This window comes from Telopea speciosissima, chromosome 8 (assembly GCF_018873765.1).
Source record: "Telopea speciosissima isolate NSW1024214 ecotype Mountain lineage chromosome 8, Tspe_v1, whole genome shotgun sequence".
Taxonomy (NCBI): domain Eukaryota; kingdom Viridiplantae; phylum Streptophyta; class Magnoliopsida; order Proteales; family Proteaceae; genus Telopea; species Telopea speciosissima.
This window is the reverse complement of record NC_057923.1, coordinates 8,925,691-8,948,478: the sequence shown is the minus strand read 5'-3', so window position 1 is coordinate 8,948,478 and position 22,788 is coordinate 8,925,691. Positions and strand designations below refer to the sequence as shown.

General features: G+C 38.0%; 2 protein-coding genes and 1 non-coding gene across 4 annotated transcripts; 2 read left to right on the top strand and 1 right to left on the bottom strand.

Annotated features, from left to right (window-relative positions):
• The first annotated feature begins 1,812 nt into the window (after positions 1–1,812).
• LOC122638282 (1-aminocyclopropane-1-carboxylate oxidase homolog 1-like) lies at positions 1,813–3,690 on the top strand. Of its 2 annotated transcripts, XM_043831167.1 has the most exons (5): positions 1,813–2,095; positions 2,126–2,518; positions 2,687–3,008; positions 3,366–3,616; positions 3,652–3,690. In XM_043831167.1, the coding sequence occupies exons 1-5, from the start codon at positions 1,896–1,898 to the stop codon at positions 3,653–3,655; spliced, it is 1,170 nt and encodes a 389-aa protein (XP_043687102.1). In that variant the 5' UTR covers positions 1,813–1,895; the 3' UTR covers positions 3,656–3,690. The 2 variants fall into 2 exon arrangements, with proteins under 2 accessions (XP_043687102.1, XP_043687101.1); XM_043831166.1 differs by having other exon boundaries at positions 1,813–2,518.
• A 3,259-nt stretch (positions 3,691–6,949) lies between these two features.
• TRNAY-GUA lies at positions 6,950–7,041 on the top strand. The gene is given in 2 exon segments: positions 6,950–6,986; positions 7,006–7,041. It is a non-coding gene; the product is annotated as a tRNA-Tyr (tRNA).
• A 2,540-nt stretch (positions 7,042–9,581) lies between these two features.
• On the bottom strand, positions 9,582–21,642 carry LOC122638285 (DNA-directed RNA polymerase II subunit RPB7). The gene is made up of 6 exons (XM_043831172.1): positions 21,440–21,642; positions 21,142–21,307; positions 13,069–13,119; positions 10,804–10,869; positions 10,644–10,712; positions 9,582–9,663 (listed from the first exon to the last, which is right to left on the bottom strand). The coding sequence occupies exons 1-6, from the start codon at positions 21,553–21,555 to the stop codon at positions 9,598–9,600; spliced, it is 534 nt and encodes a 177-aa protein (XP_043687107.1). The 5' UTR covers positions 21,556–21,642; the 3' UTR covers positions 9,582–9,597.
• Positions 21,643–22,788: the final 1,146 nt, after the last annotated feature.

Sequence of the window (22,788 nt, the reverse complement as noted above, 5' to 3'; positions counted from 1 at the left end):
GCCCAGCCCGCTTTCACCCCTACATTGGAAACAAAAAGCCCATCCTCTCTCATAAACCCCAACTCTTTGGCTCAGAGAGAATTATATAAAATCCCATTCCTATAACCCTAGGAGATAATCCAATACAGGAAGAGATAAAATTTGATGACGCAATTGGGAGGCTATATTCTTTGGAACTTGGAAGACCGTTTCAGTACTAACAAATAAAAGGGACATCGACAACGATGATCCTTTTATTTATGGGATTGTCTAAATAACACCTGTAAAGGTCTATTTAGAACATAGATTTTTTGTTTTTGTTTTTTGTTTTGTTTTTTGTATATTTTAATTTCAGTGATTTATTTTCAAAGTTTTTATTATTATTAATATTAGGAGTACAAAAGGATTATCAAAAATAATTTAAAAGTAATTTATCATTCTATCATGGATTATTAAGTTCTCCTCCATTGCGTGGTGAAGGTTCAGCCACCATCCTAGGACTCACAAGCTTCTACAGGGTTTTAACATGTTCCCTAAAATACCCTCCCGATACCCCCCCCCACACACTTTTGAAGTTGTTGTGGTGAATAGATTCGCATTCACCATGGTTGATGGAAAACTCAACCCTCATGCTATTACAGTATAGCATAGCCCCCTCAGGAAGTTTCATGTTCAAGATCTCCTATTTCTTGTCTAATCTAGGATCTCTTCTACAGGGTTTTAACATGTTCCCTAAAATACCCTCCCAATACCCCCCACACACATTTGAAGTTGTTGTGGTGAATAGATTCGCATTCACCATGGTTGATGGAAAACTCAATCCTTATATCATTACCAAAAAACATACATTTTTTTTTTGTGGGGGTGGTGAGGAGATCCTAGATTAGACAAGAAATAGGAGGTCTTGAACGTGAAACTTCCTGAGGGGGCTATGCTATATTGTAATAGCCTCAAGCCAGCTGTGCCAACAAAGAATCTAACGAGAATCCTAGAGAGAGAGACAGAGGGAACCATACATGTGGAGCTCTTTGCAAGCGTTAGTGAGGAAGGATGCAACAGGCAACTTCAGCTGAGTTGAGGAGACAAGTTTGGGATGAGGGGTTTTTATCGAGAATGATTAATTTTTATTAGGGAAAAGAATGCCACCCGGTTGTGCAGTGTATGCCGCTCCTACGCCCTGACATAGAGGCACGCGAAATGACCACCGCACCCTCTGGAACCTTGAAAATGATCGGGGTGCGACAGTCATTTCGTGCACCTATGTCAGGACGTAGGGGTAGCATGTATTGAGTGACCGGGTGGTGCACAGTACACCAATTTTTATTGGACAAAGTTTTCCTCTACCCATAGAGTACGGTTCACTTACCATCCTAGGGTTCAGCAACCCCTCCTAAAATACCCTCTCGATGCCCATTCCTGCCCTCTCACTGTGGGTGGATAGAAATTCGGTCCTTTTCAAAACAGTAGATCAAAACCGGATTTGCCAAATACAATTCCGTTCCCATTCTGTTCTCACATAACAGAATAACAAGAAATTACTCCCGCAGAGTGAAACCAAACAGACCCTGAATTTGCCATAGTTGCTTAAAAAAAAAATTTAAGGGACATGTGAAAGGTGCAGGTACACATACATGTGAGAGGTAGTCCTATTTTTACCATTTACAAGAGGAAGAGGAGTATTTATGAAAATAAAAAGGACACGTGGTTACCTCTCAAATGTACGTTGACCTGCACGTACGTGCAGATGATCATTCGGAAATTAAGGGCTGTGCCCGTGTATCTCCTCTTTCAGAAGATAAGGCTTCTTCTGCGTCTTCCTACTCAGAGCTTATATATTCACTGTAAGGTTCAGTTGCTGCTGCTTCTCACTTCTGCTCGGAATTGATGAATTACAACTAACGGAAAGAAGAAAGGGAATGGTCATGGTGAGATCTGAGTCTGAGGTTGACGGAGAAGTTGAAGTTCTCCACGGTAGTAACTCCTCGGATTATGATAGAGTAAAAGAACTCAAGGCCTTTGACGATTCCAAAGCTGGGGTCAAAGGACTCATTGATGCCGGCGTAGCAAAGATTCCTCGCATCTTCGTCAGACCACCTGATGAGCTTCTGGGTTCTGGCTCCGGCAACAATTTGATTCCTAATCTGGTCAGCAACTTGAAGATTCCGGTAATAGACCTGGGTCTGACAGCCTCAGGCTCTCACACTGAGCCCGAGGAACACCTGATTAACATCACTCGCTGCAACCACAAGGAGATTTTGGATGAACTCCGTCGTGCGTCGGAGATGTGGGGTTTCTTTCAGGTTCTCAATCATGGAATTCCGACGAGTCTACTGAACGACATGTTAGAAGCGACGCGGAGGTTCCATGAGCAACCACCAGAGGTGAAGATGGAGTTTTACTCCCGTGAGCTCATGAGGAAGGTCAAGTTTAGCAGCAATTTCGATCTGTATCAGTCACCCGCTGCCAATTGGAGGGATAGCTTGTTCTGTGTGATGGGTCCTGATCCTCCTTGCCCAGATGAATTGCCTGTGGCTTGCAGGTACTTTCCTTCACTATTGGGTCTCGCTCCGATTCTTAATCTTTTCTTTCCTTCACAGTTAATTCCCACTGGGGGCTTGAAATTTCTCTTAAGATGGTGCATGAGTAGTTTCTGAAATTCGTGTTTGAGAGACATTTAGTTTTCAAGGTATTGGGTTTAATTTTGCAGAAATGTGTTGGTAGAGTACTCTGAGCAAGTTAGGAGATTAGGGTTTGCATTGTTTGAGCTACTATCGGAGGTTCTTGATCTCAACCCTCACCACCTGAAAGATATGGATTGTGCGGCAGGGCATTTAATCTTATGTCATTACTATCCAGCATGCCCTGAGCCTGAGCTGACGATGGGAACCAGCAAACATTCTGACCCTGATTTCCTCACTATCCTTCTGCAAGACCATATCGGTGGCCTCCAAGTTCTTCATCAAAATCATTGGGTTGATGTTCCTCCATTGCCTGGAGCTCTGGTTGTGAACATTGGAGATCTCCTACAGGCAAGTACTACCAGCTATATTGAACCAACTAGGCTACTAAGTACATCAGCTCTTCCTTGAAAGCTTCTGAATTTCAGAAGATGACATAGCATAGCAGTTTTAGAGGGCATAACCAGTGCATGAGGCTCCCGCCACTGTGGGGTCTGGGGAGGGTCATAATGTACACAGCTTTATCCCTGTTTTCACAGAGAGGCTGTTCTAGAGTCGAACCTGTGACCACTTGGTCACAATGGAGCAACCTTTACCGTTGCACAATGTTCACAAGTACTACAATATAACAGTTTTACTATATCATTAATCGTAATATTTGTTCAATGGTTAGCTAATCTGATTGTTTTTCATGTTTTCTTCCTGCAGCTTATGTCTAATGACAGGTTTAAAAGTGTTGAGCACAGAGTCTTAGCTAACTGTGTAGGCCCAAGAGTATCTGTAGCTTGCTTTTTCACCACACACCTTCATCCATCAACGAAGATTTATGGCCCTATCAAAGAATTGTTATCAGAAGATTATCCACCTATATACAGGGAGACCTCATTGAAAGACTTTATCTCTTACTATGATTCAAAAGGACTTGATGGGAACTCTGCTTTAACACATTTCAAGTTGTCAGGTCATGGCAAAATATAATGTTCATGTTAGGTAGGTAGCTCACTGAATCCATGGGTTCATTGCTCCAAAATGAGAATTTTAAACAAAATGAAAGGGTTGAACCCTGCAGTATCACCTGCATCCATCTGAATGAGGTAAAATGTCTGAAGTTGCAGACATATTGTAAATTTATGTATCAGTATCACTCTCTATATTCACAAAATAATGCTTCTAACTATCCATTAGTTGGACATAACATGAATACAGATGATGTGTTTTCATGCTTGTGGAAGTAAAGAATGATTCATTTTTTACATATCCTTGAAGCCAAACATGATCTTCGTGTGTACTTGTAAGTTTCATTCTTTACTTATATTTTTATTCCTCTTTTATTTAATATATTTTTAAGCAGGGATATGGAAGCTCTTTCTCCTAAACAGGAAAAAGAAAATGGGTAGTTGCTTCAGTCATGGCTAGTTTGCAATTCAGGAGGTCCCTGTTCTTCCTAGGAATATTAGCTAATGATAAGAATGGCAAGGACACAAGCAAAAAAAGCATTGATTTTTTGTAGAAAAATAGCAATCTAACTAGTTAATTTTTGAATCACAATCTTGTTAGTTGTTTGCTTTTGTAATATTTCAGCATCATCCGCAAATTCGATGTCATATTGTCATTGGAGGTTCAGAAAGCTCAAGTATATCATTGAATGATTTTAAGTTAACTGCCTTTACATTTCTGCTGTTTCGATCATCTTGTTCATCGTTGTTGACATGCCCCTCCATTGTCACAGACACTCCACCATTGAAGTTGATTTTGATTCTAGCATAAAGCAAGATACATGGAGTTAAGAGATCTCTGGAGCAGAATATACTAGTATGGTTTTTATTTGATAAATGTTTCTCACATCATGTAATTTAACATTTGCAGTGTTCTAACTTGTCCACCCAGGTTCTGGATTTCCTAAAAGTGATCTCTTTCTTTGCAGAGGATGCTGGGGGGTATCTATGAGCTCATATTTATATTTTTGACTTCCCTTCCACCTTCATGGTCTCTAATACACTTTGGATGTGCAACTCATGCCCTTCTATTTTGAGAGGCAAAACAAAAACCCTCTATAGAGAGAAAAGGGGAAAATTAAGATAAAAATGAAACAGGGTCAAACCAGAACTAGGCTCCTCCAACAACCATCTGAGTCCTGCTTTAAAAACATAGTTTCAATCCAAAATTAAGATAAAAAAGAAAATTGTTAAGTTTAGATCTTGGGAAAGATGCCATTTCACATCCTCGTCAACTTAAGTTTCCCTAGACGGATCACAAAATCACTGGTCAGATTTTAGACTCAAATTCAATCACATACTCTTCTCATGTATTTTTTTATTTTTTTGATGGAAAAAACAAAAAATGTATTGGTTGGACGGTTTAGATCTTCTCATGTATTGGTATGCATACATGTAACTCATGCATTATTTACATGTATCCTGTGTATGTTTGCATGCCTCTTTGATCACTAGCAAGCACTTTCCCATGGTCCTAAATTTAAGACTCTATTTTGCTACTTGGCAAACTCCGTGTTAAATTGAAATTTGGCATGTGAGAAGGGACCTAAGGCTTCACCTAGCCACAAAATTGAGGTGAAAATGCTGAAATTGAATGTGACGATTTTAAAATCAAGAATGCATTTTAGTGGAACATGCTTCCAAGCAGTGTTCTCGTTCTTAGATAAAAATGCATTTTCAAAAGGGAATGCATACTAAACATAGCCTAGTTTTCCAATAGACCACAATGATCAATACTATAAAATTACAAAGAATACCACCACCCCAAACCCGCCCCCTCCCCTTCCCCCCCAAAAAAATAAAAATAAAAAATCCCTCCCTCGAAGGTGGAATTCGATAGATCATGAGACCTTAGAGACAGGAGGCTTAGATCCTTACTAACTACGCTAATTGGCAATTTCTAGATAAGTAGTGGATGTGATACTATTATGGGAGAATGTTCTCTGTGCTGGGGGCGAAGGCTGCGCCCAGATACATGGGGGTGGGCGCAATGACCACCCCGCCCCCCTGAGTGGCAGACCCATGAGCCCTACTATTATTTTTGCAATTTTGCTGAGGGCATCCTTCAATTGTATGTGTTTAACGTTTCAATTTTCTCTTCGTATTTTTAACCGTTGAACTAATGGGATGGTTGCTATGATACAATACGATAATGCTTTCGACTCAATAGGTGCAGCAAAAGGTAATGTCAGTATGAACTTTCATAGAGCAAATAGAACTTTCCAAAGTTCTAGCATCAACGTAAGGGTCTCAAAACTAAACCCAAACTATTTATCAAAATCGAACTGAACCATTTAAATTGAAACCAGTAAATTGTTTAATAAATAGTTTGGTTCTACTTTTAAAAATGAAATTGGTTATTAAAAAGTTCAATTCGGTTTTAATCTGTGTAAAAATCGGTTATATCAAATATGAATCAAAACTTTTAAGGATCGTTTACGAACTTGTTACCTTCTCCTTTCATCTTTGTCTTCTTGTTTCGAGTTCTAGAGTCACAAAGTTGAGACCGAAACCATTTAAGAATTATTAACAAACTGCTTACGAATTATTTATGAACTTATTGTTAGGGTTTAAGGTTTAAGCACTGGTTGCTTAAAGCATTAAACCCAGTGTATCAAGTTTGGAATACCAAGGCTACTGCCTCCAGCGAATCTAACTCCTCTCAGGTTCCTTGCCCGATCAGGTTCATAGGTTCCTCTCATAGGGGGCCAAAAATGACAACCTCACCCCCTGCCCGAACACATTGCCCGGGTGGGGGTGAGGTCGTCATTTCCGCCCTCCCTATGAGAGGAACCTACGAACCTGACCGGACAGGGAACTTGAGAGGAGAAAAATTCACCTTCAGCTAATATTTTTAAGGAAACTAGGGTTTAGGTTAGATAAACTAATTACTAGATTACCCCTCACAACCTGAGCCATAAAACAAGTCTGATTATATTAAAACATATAAAGATATATTATTATAATACCCGTACAGTTATTACCTCAAATCATTAACAAAACTGGGACTGAAACTGTTTAATGAATGATTTTGGTTTTGGATTTGGTTTCGGTTTCTACATGCTATACCATGATCCGAGTCATTTAAACTGAAACTACACTGTTTGACATCCTTACTTCAACTTTTGTTTTTTTTTTAAATTAATTTTATGTAGACCATATAGGTTGGATTTATATATATATTTTCTCTTTTTGAACATTTTGCATGACCATTCCTAATACCAGTATATAACAGCGTGTTGAAAATGGAAAAAGTATATAAAAGTAACATTAATTCATCCGTACTTAAAATGTCAACCGATCTTAGCTCAGTTGGTAGAGCGGAGGACTGTAGTGGGTAAACCTGTCAGTTAATCCTTAGGTCGCTGGTTCGAATCCGGCAGGTCGGATTTTTTTTCAAAATGTTTTTTATTTTTATTTTTAAAGCTTCTATTGTATCAATCAATTAGTGTTTGATTCATATTTTTATAGGCCTTTTGGCTAAATAGTATATGTTTTTTATCAGGTCAAATCTAATATTGGGTCATCGACCCACATGATATTACAATTATTCTTAAGGGAGGGCCCATAGGAAAATTAAAAATATATATATATATATTTGATTCACTCGAAGGTCTACGCAGGAGGCCGATCTCAAAGTGGACTTTCCATTCATTAGATAGAAAAAATCGTCAAAGTTCAGTTGAGTATGAAAGATTATGATGTATAAGAATTTTTGATCTACATACTTATGTCTTACAGATGTCAAGTAGGATGAAATTGAAATTTTATGGATAGATAGATCCTAATTTTTTTCATTCACATGTCAAGTTTCAGTCTAGACAGAGTTTACTAGGTTATAAAACAGTACATTGAAAATCGAGGATTGTCACATGGGTGTACATAAATACATAGGAGGCCAAGATGGCATATTGCACATCTATGCATTGGAAGTTATGTGACTGAATTTGGGACTCTCAAATATAGCAGATGACAATGTAGATCATTTCTTAGATATCCAAGTGTTAGAATTGCGACATAACCCATCCACGTGGCCTAACAAAAGTGTGTTGATCAGAAATATTTTCAGTAAATGTATCAGGCTTGACCGATATTGATACCGATATAGATCATTTGTATTGGGCTGGATCGTACCAATTTGCCCTCAAATTTGGATAAAGAGTTGATTTTGAATAATTTTACCCTCAATAGATGCCGATACCACTGATTAGTATCAGGTCTCCGACGATAGATTCGGTACCATGGTCTCCACTGAATAGTCTAAAGGAGAGGATCTTTCTGGTTCCCGGTTCTCGGTTCCCAGTTTCAGTTTGATTTATGATTTTATGGAACCTATCCTCCCAAGTCTTAAGCTGGTTGATCAAACCCAAACCGATGAGAAATTTAATGGCGGAGGAACTTGAGAATAGATTTCACTTGTAGCGTTAAAAATTATTCTTGTTGCAGTAAAGGAGGGTTTCCTACTATCCCTCAAATGTAAAGATGGGATAGCCCACGAAAATACCAAGTGTCTAACCCAAAACCTTCATGCATTAGGTGGTGTTTTTATATGAAGACACCAAGGACATGAACAAATCAATGTGTGATTATAGCTCTATAATTCCCAATATCTCAACAGTTTGAGCTGAAACTGGCTGTCCGGTCAGATACCCAACTCCATCAACAACCTTAAGAGCTTGATCCTTATGGACCTCAGCTACAACCTGTTGTTGGGTCCATTGTCCATCTCTTTCCCTAGCTTTAATTCTCTACAAGCTTTGATTCTCAAGGGGAACCCAACGGTTTCTGCAACAATCCCAAGTGACAGATTTGATGAGTTGAAGGATCCGATGTTCTTGATTCTCTCTGAATTGGGTTTGCAGGACTCATCCTTGATTCATTTGGCCGGTTGCAGAACCTACATTTTGTTGATCTGAACAGGAATCACCTCAATGGTTCAATACCTTCCAACTTTCAATGCTTGAAGAGTATCCTTCCTCGTTTCTTTCTTCTGTACAGAGGTCCTCAGTATCATAACCATGAGAGAAGATATAAGATGCAACAACTTTGTAAAGTGGATTACTTTCTTTATCTTTAAATACGTAGTAACTGAGTATGATGTAAAAGAAGCAACTCTATTATCTTATCAACTCATCAGCTAACTGCAAAAAACCTGCAAAGGTAAGCAAGTAAGAAGATCCAAGGAGGTCATCAACTTAATTAACTGTTTCAAAGATGTCTTATTGATGATTTCAATGTACTGTACAAATGGGTTTGCACTCTCTGGCACAGGATAGTATTTAAGTCCCTTTCTCCTGAACACTATCCTTATGCATGAAGCTCTTGCTGCCCATCCTTATAAGTTTCAGGCTTCCCCCTAAGGCATAAAAAAGGGTAAACACTCCTGTTAAGCTGCAAACGAGAGTGAGGAAAAGCGGGAAGACTGCTCGTTGCTCTTTAGTTTTGACTTTCTATGTGTCAATTGAACTCTATCCCAAAGGCTCCATTTAGTTGCAAAGGAAATTAAAGGTAAGGTCAGGGAAATGAAAATTTTCAAACCTAAAATAGAAACTCTTGTAATCATTATTCAACATGATTGTATATACTACTCAAGTCTCTCTCTCTCTCTCTCCATTCCTCCCACTTCCGTTTTTTTTTCCGAATCATGAAATCATCATCTCTTTAGCCCACAGAATTTGAGACCTTAATTCTTTAAATTTTAATAATAATGCTGTTGATATTGCTACAAATTAAAAATATTTCCCTCTCCTAAACATTCTCACTGGGTCTTCAGAGATCTATAAAGAACTCAGAATCATACAAAATGAATGCAACACCCGCTCCCATAAGCATGGATATAAACATAGCCAGCATCTATATATTAGAACAATAAGACATGGGAATATGATAAATTAAACATCACATTCTTCTCCTTCACAATGCAAATTTCTCAACATTGAATATCACTAAGCTGCTGCACCAGGATCATTGATGACACCCAAGAAATCATCCTTTATCGTACCAATGCAGAACTGAAAATTGAGTGAAGGAAAAATAAAATCAAATGAGAATTTAGAAACATTAAATACAGCATACACATTATATACGAGTTTAAGACAAACTTAAGCACACATAGCACCAGAAGGATTCAAGGAGTGCACATGTTAAAAATGCCATGTTTCCTTTTTCATGATCTAGTCACTGTGTTCTAAATTTATATCAATGTATATATGGGATTCACGTTTGATCTATAGTTGTCAACCTCCCCCACCCACACAAAAAAAAAAACCTGCCTTGGATGTTATGTATAATTTACTAACAATCACACTGATCAAATACTCCCAAACAATAACGATCTCTTCAAGCCAAATGCCTCTCATTTTATTTGCCATTTGTACTTAAAAGGTCTTAAATTTAGTACAAAAAGTAAATTGTAAATAGAGTACATATCATTTTAACTAAAGGGTGCACCTTGTTGTCACCAAAATGGTGAAGTGAGAAGTTGTAACCTTCTTTTGATTGCCTCTTGTCCTATTTCCAAAAAAGTTATTTGATGTAGGGGTAAAAAAAGGTGTTCACAATAATTTTAAAGTGACTTTGTCATTATGTCATTATTAAAAGCTGCACATTTTTTGAGCTGGCAAGTCAAATGACAAGATTTACCCTTATTGAGGGGGAAAAAACCTGTGTTATACTAAAAGGGCAAAAAAGTAAGGTTACGACTTTTTTTTTTCACCAAACTTGTTTACAAGAAGATTTTCACTCAGCTAAAATAGAGTAATATTTAATCTAATGTACATCACAGAATAGTAGTTTGGGTTATTATAATATACCACACTATTTAAGTGAAAGTGAAAAGTCGGAAAGAGGCAAAGAAACTTCAACAAAGTTCCATCGCAGGGAAGCAATCTAGGAAATTTTTTAAAAAGATAAATTGATCGAGGAAATGGGTTAAAGGACATCAAAAAATAACATTTTTATTTAATAAAGGATCAAAGGATAAAGGACATACAATTTCTGTAGCATCAACACGAGTACCAATTATCTTTAACCGCACCTCACTATCCTTTTGAATCTTAACCTGCAAACACCCATGGGCAGAGAGTCTGGAGTCACTGTCGACTAGACAACTAAATATTCTGCAGAAAAAAGAAAATGGAACCCAGACATACTGATCCATCTGAAGTTGTATAATTTGGCACGTCTCCAGACTGGAACTCCATATCATCCGGTATCAACTAAACATAAGAATAGCAGGAAAAAAGTAAACACAGTATTATAGGGAAAAGACACTTCCGCTAAAATAGTACTATTATTTAAAGGATAGCAGCAGGAAATGTAATAAAAATTTATTGCTTTATGAATTGCAATACAAAAAACAGCAATATAAATACCCTGTACAAGATACATAATATTTCGCAAAGCTACTTTTATCTATCAGTAACAGCAAAGCTTAACTTAAACAAAGCGACTAACACGGGTATTGATATATTCTAGGAACTATTAAAGTTTTATTTTCTTCAATGTCAAGGACTGAGGGTGACTGATAAATATTTTTCGCCTAATTAAATCCATATAAATCCAATTATTCTGTTTATTGTTGGATTTCATTTTTCCTCTTTATCAAACTGATGTATCAAAGGTTCAGGTTATTGCGTAAATTCTCTACTCGCTACAACCTGATGTAAGACCATACACTACTCGATTTTTTTCACCAAGACTTGATCAGTGACCATTGATGTAGTTGGATTTAAATATAAAATGTTGTGTTTTTACTTATGTAGACCAAGGAGAAGCCGTGCAGCAAAGACATCGAGAGCTTTAGACAACCTGTATGGCTACATATTGAGCAGTCTTTTAACTCCAACACATGTCATTGGATTGATGGGTTTGAATAATTAGTATTATGATCTTATGCTTCCCAAATCACAATTAGGATTCAAAATTATATCAGGTATACCGTAAATGTTCAACAGGAATTCTACCCATATCATAATATGGCCAATTTATGGTGACTACGTGATACAGGGGAATTTCCAATCAATAACATATTGACTGATGCAGTTAAGGGTGTCCAATCGGGCCAATTGGGCTTTAAAATACTTTATTTTAGCCCATGGTTGGGTTCTAATGGGCCTTGTGCTTGTTATGTTTATTTTTTTTTTATTGTAACGGGTCTCTTTTATAAGCCCAAAAGTTGGGATTTAAAAAGGTACACGAGAATAATAAGATTCCATTAGTAGATTATTTTAGGTTTAGGGAGTCTTCTATTACTTTTAAAAGTCTTTAGTTTTATTACATATTAGGAAGTCCACATTAGGTAGAAGTCTAGTTCCTTTTTTTTTATTTTATTTAAAGAGCTGTAATCCCCCTCCCCAATCGATTGGAATGGAATTCAATTATTTGAAAGAGTTTGTTTGTGAGTGTGAGCATCTCTCTCTCTGTCCTATTTTCTCTCTTTCTGCCTCCATATGATACTCTGTTTTCTCTTCTCTTTTTCTCTTTTGGGTGTTGCAACTTGCAAGTACTGAAACAAAGAGATTTCAACAGTCGATCTATACAGCTGCACATCAGCCCTCTTCTCCTTTATTCCACGGTACAAAGTTTTGCTGAAATTTGCAAAACCTAGCGAAATATTTTGGTTTCGCAAAGGCTCAAAACAAAACCCATTGCGATACTCAAAAACATATTTCAACCAAAATATCGAGGTTCCAATCATATTTTGGTCCAAAGTTTCGTTTCGCCGAAATTTCAGCCGAAACATTACTTTGGCTATACTATAAATACATAAATTCGAACGAACTGGGTTGGAATTTTGACCCATTTTGCTCATTTCATCTAGTTTCGCCAGTGAATCTTGGAAAACCCATTTTTTGTGCGTTTTTGGCCAAATCACATTGGACAAGGTTGGAACAAGTACTTGGGCAGTAGAGGAACACCGTGGAAACAACGATTTGCTGCGTTGTGGGAAGATTTATGCAAGATGCAAAGTCTGGCAGAGAAACCACAGCTCCTGGTTTTCCTATCGAATTCGAGAATTGAGATTTGAGTTGTCAGTTTGTTGCTCTGCTTCTCTGCTCCTTCAATCAATTGTCGCTGTTGAAGACTAGAATTCAGTAGTTGCTGGTTTCTAGCACCCTTAGTTGCTGGTAAGAACTAATTTACCCTTTCACAATTTCTTCTTATCTCTCTTATCGAATTTTTAGAATCGGTCAATTTGTTGAAGTGAAATTGTATGCTGAACCCATTGAACAATCAATCTTAGTGGGCCCCTTGACCATAGGATTTCTATGTTGTCCAAACACTAACAGGTAAGCAGAAATTATGAGGTTTATCTTAAGTCATAAAAAATATAATAATACTCAATATAAAAGGTATGCATATTTTAATTTTCATCAAAGGTGAAAGAACAAAAGGAACAAGAAGATGAAACTCACATGATTTGACACAAAGATCTGAACAGGACCAGCTTCAGCGAAAAATCCCATCTGCAGGTAAGCATTCCAAAGATTACATTACTAATGGACCCAAATTATATAAAGTTGCATAGTTTACACTCTACAATTGACCAAACATCAACCAAGAAAGAAGCAGGACCAAATATGACTTCGATATCAGGCAAACAAAGCAATGAGAATTTAAGTTTTATGTCCAACGGCAGAGGGCTCCATACTATTCCAGAGCCGCACTAGAAGGTTGTTGTTCACACGCATCCATTCATCATAATCTTTAGAATAAGAGGGTGGAGGTGCAGACATAAGACACTGAAGCTTTCCCTTAGCATTTATATAAACTTCAACGGCTTGAGCCCATAGCAAATAATTAGAAGCAGTAGCAATGATCAAATCCAGCAACCAAGAGAACGATTCCCTAGTGCACTTGGTAGAGTGTGGAGCTTTAAAGCCCATCCTACCAGGAGGTCTTGGGTTCAAGCCTCTTGGTTCTCACCCACCTTCCCTCCCCCTCCCCCATAGAATAGGATAGAGTACGCACCAATCAAAAAAAAAAATCCAGCAACCAAGGAAGAAGAATGAGAAACTTTCTGCTGAACTAAAGAAAGGATCTTTAATGACACCACATAGAATGAAGAAGATTGGACCATAGCAGTAGTAGAAACCCTAGTTTTTCATCTTCACACAACTAGGGTTTCAAACCAATTAGGGCAGAATAGGTTTCTGCTGAACTAAAGAAAGGGAAATCTGAAAGAAGACCCTCAAACCAGAAACAAGGAGAAGAGTATTGGATCTTTAATGCTCTGATACCATGTAACGAACTCAGAACCTAAAGCCAATAGTTGCAACCACAAATAAGAGAAACACCTCACGGAGAGGAGCCACAAGGAGAGAGAACACCTAATGCAAGACCAGGTCTACAATAGAAATTAGAACCAATCTCGCTGCAGGATCTCAAGAACACAGTTAAATTCCTCAAAGTCAACCTTTCAGATCTGAGAGAGAAAACTCAGAAAATAGTCAAACTGAAATTAAATCAATTCAGTAAGTTGGATTCCCCCTTGGGTAGTTCCACTAATCCCAAAATATGGTCCAGATCTAATGGCTAGATTAGCAGTAATTAGCCTAAGATTAAATCTGAAACCCAAAATTTCAGGTTTGAGGAGATTTTTTAAGTAACAACAAAACTAATAGTCAGAATGCCTCCAAACTAGAATCAAGTTGCTCTCTAGGAAGGTTCTTTGATATTCTAAAGTTTAGAAGTTAATCCAATAAGCCAATCAGATTCAGGAAGCAAATCACCAAGATCTGAAATTGACTTCAAAACAGAGTATCCGCCAGCTATAAAATCAAACTATTTAGGGTTGAGATTAACTTACCTGATGAATAGACTATAATAATGGATGAATGTTAACTCAGTAAAGATCAAAGAGAGAACACAATCAGCACCTATATTACTTGATCAGAACTCAAAGCAGCATTTAGATGGTGGCAAAACAGAGAAGGGGAAAGGAGGAATCGATCACAGCAACCTCTCTCAGGTTTGGGGGTCTCACCTACTGTAACTCACAGTCACAGCTATTTGAGGCCGAAGCAACTCAGTAAATTCAATATTTAAATTGTGGTTTGGCTTTAAGCCTTACAACGTATTTAAAGACATCAAAACATACTCCTAATCAAGCTATGAAAACTGAAATCAAACTCCTACTATGATTAGGAGTGCTATTAAGCTATTACAACTTAGCTGAAAGAAAAGCAACTAATAAATAATTATTCCTACTCCTACTAGGAATGAAAATAACTGAAATAAGCTACTACTAGCCCATGCGAGCTAGCTAGACAACCCAGCCTCGCTGGCTGGTGTGACACACCATGGACTAGGGATGTAAACGGATCGGATTCGGCTCGGATAGTGCTATATCCGCATCCGCATCCGATTAGCTTTCGGACGGATTCGGATAGTGCTAAACGGATATGGACACGGATACGGATCAGATATTTTATCCGTTTACATATAAATATAGCTTTTCGGATAGTTATAGCCTATCCGTATCCGTATCCGTTTAGCTTTCGGACGGATTCGGATAGTGCTAAACGGATACGGACACGAATTCGGAAACGGATTTCGGCTATTCATTTACATCCCTAGTTTGGACCTCGGTTCAGTTGCAGCCCAGCTTCTTGCAGTAATATTTTAGTCCAGTGTAGTTATCTACAACACCTCACAGTTTGGCTGAATAGCCTTACCGGGAGAGGTAGGGTTCTATTAAATATACAAATTAAAGAGTACAGACCAAAATACCCCTACCAACAGTACATGTACTTAAGACCATAATAAACATAATAAAAAGACCAAGAAACCAAAAATACCCTGCCGCTGGACATACAGTTTAACAAGAACATAAATATGTTGAGGTGTGTTTGGAAGCCATTTGAACCCTTAATTTGCAAAAGGATGCAGGTGTCAATTAGAATACAGGTCAAGGCATCTCAAGCAATGTTTAAACACTGGATCAGACATCAGATAGTTCTGGCTTGGAGATCAGCAGTCCAACCTTTGTTAGTAAATTTGGGAATAACTGGCCAAAAAAAGACATCATAACTCTCTCTCTCTCTCTCCCCCCCCCCCCCAAATGCATGTCTGAGAGAGTGTGAAGAGATGATAGGCTGAGAAGAGAGTCGAGAACCAACAGAATGAGGAAGGAAGAATCAGCAGAGGATGGTGGGGTTGCTAAGATTTAAGGAGAAGAGATAAAACAGGCTTTTCTTCCAAGCACCTTGAGAACAGAATATGGAAGTACAATGCTGGGAAGGGCTCTTGAATGAAGGGTGTCAATTGGAAGAAAAAACTGAAGAGTACTTGTCTTTCTTAATCAAATTTTTGTAAAAGAAAAGATCTACCGATGCAGGGTAGAGTACAGAGCAAACTTGGGTAGGGGTGTTTAAGAAAGATCTACCAGATAACTACAGCTTATGATTAGAATGATCTTTCAAATAACTTCAGCTTATGACCCATAAAGGAATGAGGTCCTCATTCAGGCAGGTCAGCAACAAAATTTCCTCCTGCGTATCCCAAAATGAAATACATTTTGTCTATGAAAGAATCATCCTTGGATTATATTGCTAACAGAAGAAGAATTAAAAATAAAAAGGACGAGACAAGCGTTGCAGGGTAGAAACCTCACCCAACAATACCTTTGCTAAAACAGTGGGTAGATGTGTGTATGTGTGTGTGTGTGTAAGAGAGAGAGAGAGAGTATAGTTGTCACGGCGGTTAGGCGACCCAAGGCTTTGGAGAGGATAAAAAAAAAGGCGACCAAGGCGCCCAAGTCGACCAAAGCGTCTGGACATGTAGGCGTCGCCTTGGCGGTGCCTTGACAACTATGAGAGAGAGAGAACAGTATGAAATTCCCAGGACTAACTACCAAGGCATGGTACATGCATCCTCTTTTTACTTCTAATTTGGAGCTTATAGGAACCATACTCTAATCACAAAATTACATGCATGATGCAACGCAACTTTAATGTACAAAACAGTCATGAACAGTATGGAATAATTATATTCTTATACCCATGGTTTTTGCATTCCTAGAAATGCTTTTCCAATGATCATGTTTTGGGAGTATTTCAATGCGTGGAGCCTTCAATATGTCTAATTAAACAAAAGATAATTTGCCTTCTATCTCCACATTCTTTTTTCAGGTATACAATTGTGTAAATCATGGTGGTTTCAAACGAAATTGATCTGAACTCAGTCTTATCCCAACTAAAAGGGGTCGGTTACATGGGTCCTTACCCTCCAATAAGCTCTATTCAAAGCCATACTTGTTACAAGGCCTAAGGCCCTAGGCTATGCATGTCTTTCCTCACTTCTCCCAGAGTCATTTTAGGTCTACCCCCGGCCCATTTAGCTCCTTCAATCTGAATCAACTCCCTCCTCTGTACATGAGCATCTAAAGGCCTCCATTGTACATGGCCATGCCACCTCAAATGACTTTCTTGCAGCAGCTTATCATGTATCGGAGCTACTCCCAAATCAGCTCTAATTTGTTCACTCCTATTTTACCCTTCCTAGTTTTACCACACATCCATCTCAACATCCTCATTCTCAGCTACACTGAATTTATCTATATGGTGTTTCTTAACTGCCCAACATTCTGTACGACTGTGCCATACATCATAGCCAGTCGTATGACTATCTTATAAAATTTACCTTCTAAGTATTAAAGGAATACGACAATCACACAACACTCCAGACACACCTCTCCACTTCATCCATCCTATTCTAGTGCTCTGTGTAATATCACCCTCTATTCCTCCTCCTTTATTATGATTGAGCCCAGATACCTAAAATAATCACTTTGCAGATCAATTTTCATCACTCAGATACCTAAAATAATCACTTTGCGGAATCTCCGTCTCATCAATTTTCACCACCTCATTATACATCCTATTGCAAATAAAGTTACACACCATATACTCCTTTCGTTCTACTTGTCTTAAAACATTCTGATTCCAAGGTTGATCTCCATAATTCTAACTTGGCGTTAATCCCTGCTTTTGTCTCATGCACCAAAACTATATCATCAGTCAAAATCATACACCAAGGGATCTGATCTTGAATGTCTTTGGTTGATTCATCTATAACAAGCGCAAACAAACAAGGGCTTACACTAGTCACCACACCATTATACATATCTTTAACTATATCCACATATTTACTTGGAACACTTCTCTTCGCTAATGCTTCCCAATTTACTTGGTTTGCCAAGATAGACCATAGATTCCTAAACTCTTCCACACATCTATTGGGACCCTTTCTGGACCTGGTGCCTTGCCTACTTTCATCCTCCTTAAAGCTTCTTTTTCCTTCAAGCATGCTAATTTTTTGTATATATCTACAATATGTGTCTTGATGAATAATGAAACCTTCTAGGATACTCTTACTCGAAATGTCTCCACTTTAAGTTGTAGAACTAGTTTCTCCATCTCTCCTTAATATCCTCATCCCTTATTAGAACTTTATCATCTTTACTTTTAATGCATCTAACATGGTCAAAATCTCCACTCTTCATTTCCCTCATTTCGGCCATCTTATACATAGCTTTTTCCCCTTCCTTTGCGATCAAATTATTATAAAGATCCTCATATTTCTTCGCCCTTGCTTTTCCTACAATCTTCTTAGATTCATTTCTAGCAAATTTATACCTTTTTAAATCCTCTACATCCTTAGCCCTTTGCCATGTCTTAAAACTGGCTTTCTTAGCCTTAAAGTCTACTTGAACCTCATCATCCCACCAGCAAGTCTCTCTAGATGAATGACGTTTTCCTTTAGATTCGCCTAGAACATCTTTAGCAACCTTCTTAATAGAAGTAGTCATTTCATTCCAATTCGTATTAGTGTCTCCATCAAAGTCCCACCTTCCTTGTTTGACCAATTTATCAATAAATGATTTCAAGATTTCTCCTTCTAAGCTCCACAACCTTATCCTAGGGCAAATAATCTCACCCTTTCTTATGATTCGGCGTTATGAGACACTTATCCATGACCACTACTCTATGTTGTATGGTTAGGCTCTCCCATAGTATAACCTTACAATCATTACATAACAACCTATAAGTCCTTCTAGTTAAAAAGAAATCTATTTGGCTACTATGATGCCCACTTTTGAAGGTAATTAAATGATCCTCTTTCTTTTCAAAGTATGTGTTTACTATGGATAAATCAGAAGCCACAAAAAACTCTAAAACTGAACTCCCCTCCTCAGTCCTCATTCCTCTCTCCAGAACCATATCCTCCATGTACTCTCTTTCATAGCCTCTACGATCACTTCTAGCTTGGCCATTCAGATCTCCCCTCTATAATAATCTTTTCTCCTTGACTAAATCCTTGCACTAATCCATCCGTGTGTTTCCAAAATTATATCCTACTATTTTCATTCAAAATTTATATCAAATTAAAATGCTTCTCCTTTATCCCAATTATTAAAAAAAAACATTCTTCTCCAAAAAATTATTGTTTAATTTTTTTAATAATAAGTCCTAGTTTTTCAAGCTGCTTATTTAACATTTCTTCCTTGAGATGTGGGATGTTTTGGTGATGTTCTCTGTACATCTAACTAATTTCCATCACTAGATTAAGCTTACCCACCTTTTTGTATATATAATATCGAAAACAACTTGTCGTTGACTTCAATTTGTCACAAAATGTGTTGCATATGTGTGTTTAAAAGCACCAAGTACTATAAAAATTTTGTTCAACTGTGACAGTAATAATACCATCCAAGCCACATGCCGCAAACCAACTTAATATTTTGTTCCATATATATCCTCAAAGAATGGTTGAAATCCTGATCTCTGTGTGCAATGTTTTTCAAATATTTCCTTCATTTATCTTTTTCTATTCACAATTGATCAAGGACAAATAGATGAGTTTAAAACTACCAAAAAGCTCATTCTTACTTCTGTTTTATTTTTACTCTTTTGTTGCCATGTGCCTAGCAATTTGCCATTAACTGGGATCAAACATCTAAATTACAACACAGAGCAGCATTGAATCAATGCTGACAAGCAGACAATGAACCAACTATGGGTATATGTATATCTTAACCCTGATCAAACAAAGAGGAATTATTTCTTAATAAGCCTACCTAACAAAGAGCAATCATTTCTTAATAACAGAGAAGCTTATAGACTCATTGGATTAAAATGACACTCTTTTGTTATTTTCTATATCTTTTCAAAAATTAAAATGTAGCCTTGATGCAGAAGCCGAAACCATGATTAATTTGGCTGTTCTTTGATTTTTTCGTTGGAGCCTTTTTATTTGTTTGTTCTTTTAGCCTAGGGTTAAAATAGTCTTTTTCAAGGTTTATCTTCTTAGTTCCCCTCCACGATTTTAGAGGGATTAGTATTTTATTTTATTTGTTTTAGTTGTTTACACTTATACTCCTATTTAGAGTATAAGTCTATTCTATGTTTTATAATTAGGATTCAGATTAGGAATCCCAACTCCTAATCTGATTAGGATTGCTTTAGATTGATTATTTGTAAGGCCTTTAGGCCCCCCTTTATTATTATAAATAGTAGAATCGTGGGAGGCTCCCCACCTATTATGTTTGAAATTTTGTTTCTTCTTGCTCTTGCCATCCATGATCGCTGCTTGCTTCTCTGTCTTGTGTGTCATATCAAGGCCCCTTGTGAGTAATATCAAGGGCTAGGGCTGGAGTAATCCGGCGACTCCTTGCATCTTGCAGATCGGGAGGTTCGTCTTCTTCTTCCTTCAAGTTCTTCAAGGTTGCTGCTGCTGAAATTCTGCAATTCCAGTAAGAGTTACAATTTCCTGCAACTTTATCATCTCTTCTTCTTACTTCCATCTAACCTAATCGACTTCCCCAAACCCTAGCTTCATCTACATTCATCACAGCCCTATTCCCTCATCAGATTACACTCAAAACCTAACCACAGGTCCATCACAGTAACCCTCCCACTCGATCTCAGTTGCAGCCTCACCTATCCACTACAAACCCTAATTCCCTTCCTCAACATAAAAACGCAGAAACCCTAAGATCTGCCTAGGCCTAACCAGCCATCAAAACCCCACCAAAGTCCAGCCGAACCACCCCCTCTCTGCTAGGAAAACTCGACCTAAAGCCCAGCCCCTAAATCTGCTCCTAACCCTAGTTTCAGCTTAGATCCTAAATCTGGAAACCCAAAACCCTAACCCTAATATTTCTGAGTTTCTATTTCTTATTCAAACCTCATTAAAACCTATTCTAATAGACTCCTAAAATTCTGCAGACCATTACCCAATAAAACCCTAACTCAATCTCCCATTCCTAACCCTAATTTTGCCCTAGTTACCCTAAACTGCCCATTCGGCCAACCCTAAAACAGAACCTGGTCCTAAGTGAGATTTATTTCACCTAGGCTACATTAAGCCTTCTGCGCTCAAATTTTCAAAGAAACATAAGAGAGTGGCGGTGCTTTTTTTTTCCTTTTTTTCTTCTACTATTATTGTGAAATGACTGAAAGAAAATAAACGAAAAGGAGACAAACCTTATTGACCATGGTAACGACGGCTTCCAAAATCTCACCCTTGAAAGGCCTGAAGACGACACATTGATACTTGACAGGAAATGTCACGAAGCCCGTTCCATCACGAATCATCCCTTTCCCTATATTATCCACCCCAGTTATTGCCACCACAAATCCGTGACGCCCACTGTAATCAAGATGAAATAACATAAACTAAAAAGTTCTCTATTTTTCTGGTTTTATTAGGGTTTTCGTTCTTGGGAGCAGAAAGATAGAAAGTGGGAAGAATTTAAAATTTAAAACGAATCGTAGAGCATACCTGCAAGTGCCCTCAACATCCTTCATAAGTTTAGCGACGAGCTTGTCGCGAAGATTAGGGCCGAAGTGGCGAGGGTGGAGCTGCATGTTCCGCTCCAACACTATGTGGAAGAACATCTTCTCACTCTCCGTCTACTTGGTTCCCTGCTTCACAACAAATTATATTCCGTTGCCCTACAAAATTCTTGCGAATCTTGCAACAGAACTTGTTTATCGAATTTTTCCGAAAAGCTCTTTGGTCTATTTTTTTGGGAATCTTGCAACAGAACTTGTTTATCAAATTCTTGCAAATCTTAGCAACATTCTCGTCAAGTATCAGTTTGGATACAATAGATTTTCTCTAAATGGAAGTCAAAGTTCAAAAAAGAATATATTTCAAGGGAAATAGTTTCCGGACGGGAATATGATCTTCGCCGACACTTCGATGTGTTTATCTGTCTCCCCCTCAAAACAGAGGTATAATGTCTTTGCACATGAGGGTGGAGAGACAGAGACTCATGGGAGTGCTACATTAACGATGCAAGTTTGGTCTTATGGGTTCGAACTCACCCTGAGCCCGAATAGTGTCTGGGCTGAGATATTTGACCATGAGGACGGGTCAAGATTAGAAATTTCTGGCCCTGAATTAGGGTTAGGTCGGGCTAGGGTTGAGGCCTTAAGCTTATCCTGGCCCGGCCCGACCCGACCTTGTTTTAAGTTATACTTAAAAATATATATTGATATAATATATATATTATAAACTTAAAATGTCACCAATATTTTGGTATATAATATATTATATATGAAGATAATAAGTGATATAATATATTTTATTATAGTGTTATTTTACGTAAAATTGATAATTTTCTCCCCGGCCCATTCCAGCCCATGCATTTCCTTCCCCCTCCCCATGGTTAGGGCTAATCAGGGTCAGTCCAGCCCGACCTTGAGGGCGGATTAGGGTTGGATTTTTCAGGCCTTGAGTCAAGGTCAGGTCGGGCCTGGGCCCAGCTAAGGGGACTCAAGGTTGTGCTATGATTATATAAAACCCGACCCTATTGCAGCCCTAGCTGGCATACATCAGACTCTTGGACTGAGATCTTTATTTCTTCTTTTTCTTATATTTTAAATTGGTCACTATAAAACGGCTTATCTAATACACGAAGCTCCTGCCACTGCATGGTTTGAAGAGGGTCATAATATACGCAGCCTTATCCCCACTTCATGGAGAGGTTGTTTCCAAAGACTCAAACCTTAACCACTTGGTCACAATAGAGCAACCTTACTGTTGAAATTGGATCACTATCTAATGTTATAAAGTGGTGTCATGTGAATGAGCTAGAAATTTGACATATTGGGAAAAAATAGATT

Coding starts and splice junctions, on each gene's coding strand:
- LOC122638285 (XM_043831172.1), bottom strand. CDS start 21,555: ATGTTCTTCCACATAGTGTTGGAGCGGAACATGCAGCTCCACCCTCGC. Junction 10,870..13,068: donor AGATCTTTGTGTCAAATCAT/GTGAGTTTCATC, acceptor TCTTATGTTTAG/TTGATACCGGATGATATGGA. Junction 9,664..10,643: donor GTGTTGATGCTACAGAAATT/GTATGTCCTTTA, acceptor CTCAATTTTCAG/TTCTGCATTGGTACGATAAA.
- LOC122638282 (XM_043831166.1), top strand. CDS start 1,896: ATGGTCATGGTGAGATCTGAGTCTGAGGTTGACGGAGAAGTTGAAGTT. Junction 2,519..2,686: donor GAATTGCCTGTGGCTTGCAG/GTACTTTCCTTC, acceptor TTAATTTTGCAG/AAATGTGTTGGTAGAGTACT. Junction 3,009..3,365: donor ACATTGGAGATCTCCTACAG/GCAAGTACTACC, acceptor TTCTTCCTGCAG/CTTATGTCTAATGACAGGTT.